Raw genomic sequence first — 11,129 nt, forward strand, 5'->3', positions numbered from 1 at the left:
TGACCGACCTGGTTTTCAATGGTGGCCTGTGTAGCACGAATTAGGGCGAGCTCAGACAGAACGGTGTTCTGAGAGGTTTCTAGACGGAACAGGGCGCTAGCAATGGATTCAAGCGATACCGGAGTGGGAACGTCATTAACAGGGCCGGGGTTAACTTCAATGTCCCCGGAAAGGGCCAGTAAATGAAGTGAGGTGAGCATTCACACATCACGAACAAACCGAGTGGCACAAATTTTTTCGAGTGGCATCAAATGTGTCAGAGGGGCACGACACTGCAATAAACATTCGGTCACTAGAACGTACACATCTTGCACAAGGTAGGTAACTAACCTGCGCAAAGTCGGCGCCATGACCACGCTCGGTGTAGTGGCGTGCCCCAAGTGGTTCCAAGACGGAAGCTGCTTAAGTAGAAGTAGCAAGTCTCCCGCGCATGAAGTTGCTTGCTGTGGCCAGCCGGAAAGCACGGTTTACCTATTTATTAAGGAACCAGCAGAGCCAAGGCATTACAGTGGGGTTGGCGCTAGAAGTGGCGGGCTTGAGGCGGAATATGTTTCTTCGTCCAAAGGCAGGGGAAGTTGGCAGGCGATGTCATTCCAGTTGCGGGCAAAAGATGAGCAAGGGCAGGTTCCACCGCGAAAGGCAGCCGAGGCGATTTACGATAGCAGCAGCACCTGCGCAAACAAAGTCAGTCATGACCACGCTCGGTGCGATGGCGTGCCCCCAATTATTATTTAAATTATTTAAATTTGCTGTGCGAGTAATAAGTGCATATAGAAGTGGCCACCTGGAAAGACGGAATTGAACTGTCAGTACAATGTTCTTTTTTTTAAACTGTTAGGTGTAAGAAAAAATACACCTGAGCACTTATGAGTTAATGTGAAGGCATTAATGTTTAATTGAATGCCGTGGAGCAGCCCTTTGAGGTTTACGAATAAATTAGTGCAGGTTATCTTTTTTTGTACAGCGTCTGCGTTAGCATGTTGGCTGTAGGCCGGAATCATTTGGACGATACTGGTGAACAATCAAGGACTCCGCATGCCTCCGACTTTATGCGAGACCGAGGAAGCAACAGCGGCCACGAAGGCTGGCCGGCGCGTGCGCAGCTATGCTCAGAGGGGGTGAGAGAGAGAGATACAGACCACATGCCAGCTTCGCAGATCGAGACGGTATACACACGTGCGTTCGAATGCCGCCGTCTCGCTCTGGGAAGTGCGACTGCCTCGCCGCGGACTACCTGTCTCGCATTAGTAAGATCTTGATGAGGGCTAGTTGGTTCTGTCAAGAATGGCGAGCTGCGAAACAAGATTGCCACACAGTTACGACAGGGCGACACGACGCGCACCTCTCCCTCTCCGTCGCTGCAGCTGGGAGGCGTTCAAAGAAGCGGCCTGTGCGCTGGAATCCGCCGCCTTCCACCCGCCCCATCGACATTGTGACGGAACTAGTTCGGCGTGTGTGAACAATGATTCCGGAGTTCCCCAACGAGGAGCTGATTTGACACGCATGGACAAGCTGCCGTGGGGACGACGTATTTTGGTGCGTCTCACGCTTTGGCGTGGCACGGAACAACGAGCGACCCTCGATCGGCGTCGATAGTTCCCGGAACGGCACCCCGCCAACGCCGTCGTCGGGCATCAGAGCGCGGTTGCCTTTGTGTACGTAAACTGATCTGCAGAGCAGCGGCGAGTTGGTGATGAGTAAACGAACAGTCGCCGCGTCGTATGACCGGCGGATCGAGTGTATAAAAACTGTGGTTGTGCGAATGCTGAGGACACTTCTCTTGAGCAGTCATGTTAGACTGAGTCACTTCTCTCATGCAGTCATGTTGGACTGATACTCTTTTTCTCAAGCAGTCATGTTAGACTGATTTAATTTCTGTAAATAAACCCTTTTTCCTCGTTCTCGATGAGAAGCAGTTCTTCACTTCATCAACGATCTCAGCGTAAATAAGTTGGACGACGGCATGGGCCAGCTACCTTCGAATTCATGCCGCACTCCAATCTTTGCAAAGGACCACGAGCGATGGGATTGAGCCCCCAATCCTGACAGTTCATACATACTTAGAACTGAAAAAATCATAAAACACGTTTCACTGAGTGCAGGCGCAAGGTCATCTATCAAATACCGCTAAGCTGTGGGAAATCTTATACAGGTCAAACGGGACAGTGCTTCAATGAAAGAGCTCGTCAGCACAGCACTAACCTAAAGAATGGCTATGGGAGTCATTTAGCTGGACACTGTAACAAGTGTCAATGCACCCCCATATTTGAAAAGACTAAATTCATAGGGAAAGGAAAGAGCAAGAAGGAAAGGGAGATAATAGAGGCCTTTCATATAAGAAAGGAAGGCGATAAATGTGTGAGCACTCCCTCTCTTGCCTTGTCGGGAAAAGAAATAACATTTTTGGAAGAAAGATTAAAATGATGATTTGCAGATGTTTTTGTGAATGATGTGCGCATGCCTATGCTGATGAAAGCTATAAATGTCCGGTGATTTTCAAATAAACTTCCAGTTGGCAGTCAGCGCTTGTCTCTGGTATTTGTTTCCTTGTGTCCTCGTCTTTTTCGCGCTGTTTCACCTCAGTTCTACCTGTCTCGCCCCGTGGCATCACAGCACCGTATCTGCTCCATCGAGGTGCGCTCATTCTTTTTGTTTCTCTATGCTGCGCTCGTGACATGGCATTGTGGCGATTCCTTCTACCCTTGCGCAACACCTGGCGCGCTATGGCGGCAGCAAGTGTTCCAATTTGCTGGTCTTGCTCCGTCGAGGCATGCTCGTGATTGGGTGTCGCAGCCAATGGAAATTTTGGCTGCTGTTTCGCGGCTACACACGTCGGCGTTCTTGCTCAATGGGCCAATTGATGGTTTCAGATAAAAAAAGCAATAGGTGGTATAAACTTCCACAAACTGAAAGAGAGCGAATGTACGTTATGAAAGAATCTGACGAGGAGGCTTGAGACTGGGAGAGGCAGTGCAATTTCTTAACTTCACTGACCCTGCAAAATTATGGTTTATGCTTTGTGCAGGCCTACCTGATGCATTATTTCTAAAATGTAGCAGCAGCGAGTTAGGCCTCATCATGTGCAGTGTTGCAGCTGGTTAACAGAACTCCAGCAATTCAACTTTATTGTTATATGCCTTAAGATGCATGCTGCATTTGCAGAATGTAAGCCTGCTGTGCTTCAAGCATATCCATTTGATAGGCACCCCGAGACTAGCACCAGCTTCAACATATCTGGCCCCAAAATATGGCACAAGATACATTAGCACTCCATGTAGTGCCAGGCAATAGTTTTCTGGTAAATTTCCTAATATTAGGTGCAGTACCACTGCAGATTCAAGCGGCATTCCTTGTTCGACTGTTTTTCCTCATCACTGCAGTAGTGTATTTCATGGCCCATCTTTCAGGCAGAAGTCTTAAAAGTAGGGCTAGTCTTGGAATTCTTACTCAACAGACAAGCCACGAGTGCTTATTGGCTTCAACTCCTCCATTGAAAGATATTGAAAGATATCGCCTAAAATAAATTATTATGGTGGTAATTAACAGACTGTAATGTAACAAACTATTTTCATTGCCCAATCTTAGTTGCATTGAAAACCAAGTATTTATTTTTCGAGATTTAAGGAAGTAACTTCGTGACACAGGTTTGATTTAACAACGTTTTCGGCCGCTTCAATCGTGTACTTGGAGCCTGTATGTCTAGTAAATCTAGCAAAAAACTATGTCAGCCAAGGCAAACGTTATTTCAAGCGTCCTTCTGCATGAAAAGTTTGAGTGACAAAGCTGCAGTCAAAGAGCTCACGCCGGGATGTGGTGGGCCGGAAACACCGCGGTGCCATTTCTTGCGTTGTTAAATAACTCGGAGAAACACGAGAGCCGACGATTCCTTCTGCGCAGTAGGGATAGAGGGAATGAACTCGCAGTAGTGGTTGGGGGAGGAAGGAAAGTGCACCTATCTGCCGTCGCCTCCTTGCGCGCGTCCTTGTGCGGGCCATACGCCCTATCAATCTTGGAGGTAATCTCTCCATGGCAAGCCGAAACAGATGCTGCCTTCACCTGCATTTTATTGTTCCCATGCTTCTAGTGTTGGCGATCGCGTAATCTCAAGTTTCCGAGACACGGTACGAAGCGCTCGCTCGCGTTGTGACCGAGTACCTGGTCATCGATTGAGATCTGGTAATGTTTGCCTGAGCAAGCGTGACTCCGATAAAACTATGAACTTTACTTCGTGTAGTCTCTTTGCTATCACCATCAATGCTCCACCTTTCTGGCGAAACTGACTTTTCTTCTTTTATTTTAATTTTAGTTTTGGCTCGGGTGTTCTATCCGTATCTTTTCACACTTTTGTTTTTAATTTGTGGGCACCAGCTGCGGCGGTCAGCATTGGAATCCAAGAGACGCTGTGCAACGTGACACGCAAATCTCTTGACGCTGTGAGCAATGTCAATGCATTGCTCTCAGTGCGATGTGCGCCACACATAGCCACACTATTATGGCCCGTCCTCTTTGCGATTTGTTTACAAGTGCTTACTAACAAGACAGTGTCCACCTGAATGCTCTGGAAATTGGTGAAGTTGTTTTTAATGCTGAAACTTTGAAACCTCCACTTAATTCGCAATTTAATGAAGTTTTTCTATGCAAGTTACACTTCGTTCTCTCGAGGCTTGACTGTACTTCTTGAAAACATTGTTTGCTCTGGTTACTGCAGAAAATGTTTTTTTTTCTGTGTAAAGAAAAGTAGATTATTTGCTTGACTATAAGCACGCTGCCATGTTTGGTTGAACCCAAGAGATTGCATTAGGATATGGTCCTCACTTTCTTGACATATATAATGCAAGCTTATCTACAGCAGTGAGTCATGTTGAGCTACCACACATTTAACTCTTTCAAGTATCACATACATACCGGCACATTGTCGAATTTCTGTCCCGCCGTGTGACTGATGTCGATAGGAATGTGAGGACCAGACCAAAAAAGCATTTGCCTTTATGCATCTCATTTTCTCTCTTTGCATAACCAAACATAAGCCGTTGTGTTCGCTTTATATTCTTTTTTATATATTTTTATATTTATATTCTATTTATATTCTTTTACAGGACAAGGCCGTCGCATGGATACCTGCCCTCATACCGTCTCTGTCTGTCTGAAAAACAGATAGGTTTTGCATCAGCACTAGGTGGGCTCCCCCTTACGGGAGCCCATTGGCGTCGGCCGCTGCCCGGGCCCGCTCGACCAAGGCCCGTTGGGCCGTCAGGTCAGAGCAGCCGAGCAGGGCTGCCTCCCTGTCCTCCCGGGAAGGGTTGGGTAGGGGGGTTAGATTTGGGGTTTTTTGACATGCCCATACCATGTGGAAAATGTCTGAGGACTTTTCCCCACAGTGCGGGCACTCCCCCGTGCAAGCGGGCTCAAAGTATTTTAAGGCTGCCGGGCACAGCAGAGTTTTGGTATAAAGGCGAAGGAGAATGCGCTCCTCCGACTTTGTGAGGCCCTTACAGGGCTTGGGATAGATGACATGGCCAGATTGGTAGAGCTGAACGATCTCTTTGAAAGTATAGGCGGGATCAATTCACACTTGGTTGGCTAGATTCGTCAGTATGTATGATTCTTTCACTTGAAGCTTGTGGGGATCGCACGCGCATCCCGATATCTCCGGAGCGGCCACACGGTTATCACGCGATAATCACGTGCTCGCTCGCGGAGGGTAGCGGGGAGAGGGCACCTTCGCCGCTCCCGCTGCTTTTCGCGCCTGGCCGCGACGCTGCAGCCAAGGCACCCCGTTCCCTCCTTTCCCTTTCTTGAAACCGGGGAGACTCCCCTCTCCGTCGCTCGGGGAGAAGCGCTATTCCCCCGATGCACGGTTGTCTCGGTTGAGGAGCTTGCGAATGGCCGCATCTGAATTCAGCCGCTGAGACCGCCGCACGCCGTCCCCCTGTTGCGCCCGGCCTTTGTGTGCGACTCACCGCCCCAGGGCGCGAGCGCGGATCCACTTTGGGTGAGCTGAACTCTTATCAGCCTCTTTTGTGGTTCCCACACTGTGTGGTTTGTTTCACCCCAGACGTGCGGAATGCTCCGCCGCTGTGGTTTTGTTTTGTGTTGTATTTGTATGTGTTGTGGCTGTTGTTGTCTGTTGGTGTATTTGTACTCTAAGGTGAATAAACACCTTAGGTCGAGACTCACCCTGTCCCCACTGGCCTGAACCCGCCGTGGTCGCAATTCACTGCGAACCGCGGGTTAGGGGTCACAGCTCTGACTCCTAGGGCTGCTGCGAAAGTGCTAGTGAGAGACTGCCGCTCCGCCGGCGCTGTGCGATCCAGAGAAGGGTCAGGTGCGCATGCGCGAGCCTGAGTAATACCCCTATATTTGGCGCCCAACGTGGGGCCAGAGGTGTGACAGGTTGAGTCTGTTTGTGTGAGTGACTGCCACTGCACGAACGAACCATGGCAGCATACGGGGCTGATTTACAGCCGTTGTATACGCTGTCGCAGGTTGCTACCAACAGGCAACAATTCGAAGCGGCGGTAACTGCTACCGCTCAGTCATGCCCTGCGGCGAACATTAGCCCTGGGAATTTGATAAGCTTCGAAGAGGGTAGCGCTACACACGAGGCGCTCTCTCCGGCAGGATGTACCCTTGAAGGCGTGAGGCACATTACGCCGAACCCTTCGCCAGAATTTGCGGAGAGCATGGAGCCACTGCGGCACACTTGCTCAACGCGTTCTGCTCCTGTGCCAGGCATTACTGGCCAGAGCGAGCCTCAACAGGCACTGTTGCACGATGCGATGCGCTTGATTGAGAGGTTGACAGGTGCCGTGCAGAACACTCTGCTGACATCTTCCGCCGCTGCTAGACCGAGAGTGAGGGTGGACTTACCCACCTACAGCGGGTATCATGATTCAGTTAGCGTCAACGAATACCTCGATCGCGTGCTGACTTACCAGCGCGCAACGGGGCTGTCCGATGGCGAGATACTGGAACGCGTCGTACCAGTGTCGTTAACTGATCACGCTGCCCGCTGGTTCCGGCTTACTGGCTACCGGTCTAGCACGCTGGCCGAGTTCCGAGCGACATTACGCGAGGAATTCCTGCCCGCAGATTACGAGCGTCGTCTGCGGCGCGAGTTGGAGCTACGTACTCAGCATCCGGACGAATCCTTGCTCGAGTACGTCAGGGCGATGGACGAACTTTATCGTACCGCTGACCCTACTGCTCCGAACTGCGATAAGGTGGAGAGAGTCACGCGACAAGCTCATCCCACCTTCGCAGCGTACCTAAGAGGCAGCAAGTTCAGGGATTTGGATGAGCTGGCCTCGGAGGCAAAGCGCATACAGGCGGACATACTCGCCTTACGCTCATACCGACCTCCACCCCCAGCGTCGAGGGCACTTGAGCCGCGATGCGCGTGGAACGGGGACACTTTTCGCACTAGTTCCGGTGGAGATGGTGTGGTTGCTTTCAGTGACGGACAACTGAGAAACGGTTGGGACTTATCTGACCGGGCTCTCGACCCGTACACTTATGCCATGCGTGCAGCACGCGCTGCCGATGGCCGAGGTATGCAGAATCGTGGTCGACATGCCGGCTCGATGATGCGAGAGCAGAGCGTGCCTGCAAGGGAGCAGTCGATAGGGAGGAACAACGGTCAAACGGCGCGAGGCACTGGACGCCAAGCCCGACAAAGGCCGGTTCTCCTCTGTCATCGGTGCAACCAGCCGGGGCACTTCGCCCGGGATTGCAGACAGCCTGCGAACTGAGAGCACGCGCTTTCGGGAAACGAGCGGGGTCGCCGGTAAGCAACGCTGCATGGCCGGCGGCGGTTACAGCGGTGCGAAGTGAGACACATGAACTCCGTGCCCCGCTGGCTTGTCGTTTTGTATTACCCAGCGACACGCCAGTGCCGCTCATAGAGGTTACAGTCGCCCGGCGCAGGTTTTTTGCGCTGTTAAGCCCGGAATACATGGAGCGAATAACCGGCGTCCGAGCGACGAACTTCGTCGGGCGGCGAACGCCCGACGGCCGGCGTCCAAAAATTTGACGGCCGCCGCCCACCTGCCTGTCCGAATATTTTCGTCGGGCCGCCGGAAGCGTCGAGCGCGCAGCGGCGGACGACAGCCAATCGGGAGGCGCCAGTTCCGGTCGCTAGGCATGCTGGTCTTTCGCGCGCGGGTCTTTTCTGGTCTTCTGCAACCACGTTGGTGTCTGCGCTAGTGTTGATGTCTGCGCCGAACAAAAGATGAACTCGCAGGAATGCGGAGAAGCGGTAGAAGTGGCGCCTAGGCCCTATTTAAAATCGGCCCGGCTGGAGTATAACGATAAACTCATATCAGCCGTTCAGAAGCGCCCCACAATATGGGACTGCAGAAGGGCCGACTACAGAGACCAACGGAAGAAAACAGCTGCGTGGCAGGATGTCGTCGCTGAAATCGGTGGCGACCGAGGAGGTAAGTTTTCCATGTCGCATTGAAGTGACTGTTCCTTTATGTAAGCGAACGATGCGCACAGTACCCTCGGTCAATGCATTGCCTCGGTATACGGGCGGCGCGAACAGGTGTCAGTGTTAGGCCCGTGTCATTTGGTTGCATGTAAACAAAACGTTTTGCGCTTCGCGGTTTGCCTGCGGCGTTCTGTTTTTTTCCTCGCGTTACTACTGCCAGCAGCAGCCAGCAGAGTCATTGGCAAACCTTCGTCGAGTCTTACGAGTTTGAAAACGAAATGACGGCGACCGTGTACGTCCCGTACCGGTCGCCACTACCGTGCTGTAAGTTGCCCTTTGAAACTCCGTATTGCGTGCGTGCGCCTCTTTGTGACTGTTTGTATGCTATTCAGCAACGAAAACGCATGTCTGCCAGAGTCGAGGGATTGGCGATGTTACCTGACCACTACCGGCGTCTCCCTTCTGGAGTATACAGACTCCGTGCCGCCTGTGCCACGTACCATCGGTAAACGTTTCCTTCGTCCGTGCGACTGCTTTGTAGCTCGTGAACAGGTCGCGGAAAGTACGCTTCGAACTAAGTCGGCACCTAAATGTAGATGACCAAAAAGCAGTAGCTGCTTGCATAGAAAAGTGAAGCCTTGGCCAAAAAAAAGAACACAAACGGTACAGGCGGAGCGTACTCGTGCAACAGGAATGGCGACGCCACTGACGAATTGCTGTTGCTTAAGAACTTGTATAAGGTTATATGTTTATACTGTATTACAGCGCCTAGATGTTGCTCTAACACTCCCTTCCGCACGTACTGTTTGCTCACTGCGACATGTGTCTCTTGCCAGCATATTTGACCTTTCTGTATTTTGATAATGACATATTTTCATATATTAGGTTCCACTGCCCAAGCTCGCTGGAAGAGCTTGAGGGCCACATTCTCAAAGAAGCACCGCACCTGGAAAACTGGTGCGCCAAGTGGGTCTGGGGCAAGCGACAGCAAAGAAGTCCGCTGGCCTTATTTTAAACTGCTGTTTTTTTTTTTGAAGGATTTAGTTGACATCGGAAGGTAAGCGTCAAGTTCAAATAGAGTTTTATGAAGTAAAAATTTGTTCTACTGCTGGTATATCATTTATATGTTGTTGAGCTGCTAAATGTTATGACATTTACCTTCATATGACCTTTCCACAAGATGGTGTTTGTGTACGCTGTAGTGTATAAGTTGCTAAGCAGCATAATTAATTTTTCAGCACTACAAGCAATATCCCGCCAGCTGAGGCAGAGAGTGCAGAAACCCTCCTGATCAACATGTGCTGCCAAAAAGAATGTAAGACATTTATTTATCACTTCACAAATATATCAAGTTACAGTGCATTTAAAAACAAACATGCTCAGGGTTTCCATGTCTTCACATGTCACATAGTATTGTGTAAGTATTTCTATGCCTGAGCCACTCTTTAGAGGAAGGTAGCAAGACTTAAATTTAGCCGCTTTTCTTGCAGACACTACCGACGAATGCAAATCCCAGGCCACCGAGTCACCTGTGCCTGGGACTTCCAGCACAACTGACGAGGAGACGTCAGCCGAAGTATGCCGAAGTGCTACGCCAAAGCGAACGCAAGCAGTCGCAGCGAAAAGGAAAAGACACAAGCTGGATGACGAAATCGCAACTGTAGATCATCTGCTTAAAAAAAAATGAAGATGCGCCCGCTGTTTTTGGGCAGCTTGTTGCCCATAAATTAAGAAAGTTTTCAGAACGACAGCAGTCGGAATTGGAAATAGAAATTTTACAGTTGCTGAACAGGCACGACTATGAGTGAAAATAAAGTGTATCCTATTTGTTCACTGTGACCTTGTCATGTAAATGTCAAACCATAGCTATTGTTCCTGGCACAGCCGTCATCTCCTGCAACAGAGCTGCCAAACATATGGTGCAGAATTTCTCACACATAAAGTACATGAAGTTATGAAAAAGCACAATAACACTCTTGTATTTGAAACAAAAATTGCATGCGACGTGCATCATAGGTTCTTGCTTACTGCTTAGTTGGTACTGGAAGCCCAGCAGGTATAGAGCCAATCTGTGGCTCTATGCCTGGCTGCTTAGGAAACTTCGATTAGAATATTGAAGTTCAATGATAACTACATCAAGGTCTTTTAAAAATCAACAGTTGACCTGAACTTCATGTACAAACACAAGATTTGTTTCAGAAGATTGTCCACTCATGAAGCCATGTTCCACTGGAATGTGCTTTAAATAAGAGGTCAAATGGGGTCATGTTGATATTTGTCACCCATCAGAAAAAAAAGGCACGAGCAATAAGTTTAACTTACCCGCCGTGGTTGCTCAGTGACTATGGTGTTGGGCTGCTGAGCACGAGCTTTCGGGATCGAATCCCGATCACGGCGGCCGCATTTAGATGGGGGCAAAATGCGAAAGCACTCGCATACTTAGATTTAGGTGCGCGTTAAAGAACCCCAGTTGGTCCGCATTTCCGGAGTCCTCCACTACGACGTGCCTATAACCAGAAAGTGGTTTTGGCATGTAAAACCACATAATTCGAAAAAAATAAGTTTAACTTACGTACAAGGCTTTCAAAGGTATCAAGTCAATAAATTCAGACTTTCTGCTTGTGGGTGGCCGATACACATCAGTAACTGCAATATTTGGTAATCGGATTGTAATACATTCGAGGCTAGTGGCCACGAA

At 49.8% G+C, this 11,129-nt stretch overlaps 1 protein-coding gene across 3 annotated transcripts in view; it reads left to right on the forward strand.

Moving 5' to 3' along the window:
* Nucleotides 1-10,264, forward strand: part of LOC139060058 (uncharacterized) — a 14,963-nt gene extending 4,699 nt beyond the window's left edge. Inside the window, exons 1-4 of one of the 3 annotated variants that reach the window (XM_070538836.1) lie at nt 3,869-8,936; nt 9,317-9,488; nt 9,670-9,746; nt 9,922-10,264. In XM_070538836.1, the coding sequence (XP_070394937.1) occupies nt 6,438-7,751 (1,314 nt within the window). In that variant the 5' untranslated portion in view covers nt 3,869-6,437 and the 3' untranslated portion in view covers nt 7,752-8,936; nt 9,317-9,488; nt 9,670-9,746; nt 9,922-10,264. Of the gene's footprint in view, nt 1-3,868; nt 9,489-9,669; nt 9,747-9,921 lie in introns of those variants that run through there. The other 2 variants (XM_070538837.1, XM_070538835.1) reach the window with 2 other exon arrangements.
* Nucleotides 10,265-11,129: the final 865 nt, after the last annotated feature.

This window comes from Dermacentor albipictus, chromosome 5, assembly GCF_038994185.2.
Source record: "Dermacentor albipictus isolate Rhodes 1998 colony chromosome 5, USDA_Dalb.pri_finalv2, whole genome shotgun sequence".
Taxonomy (NCBI): Eukaryota; Metazoa; Arthropoda; class Arachnida; order Ixodida; family Ixodidae; genus Dermacentor; species Dermacentor albipictus.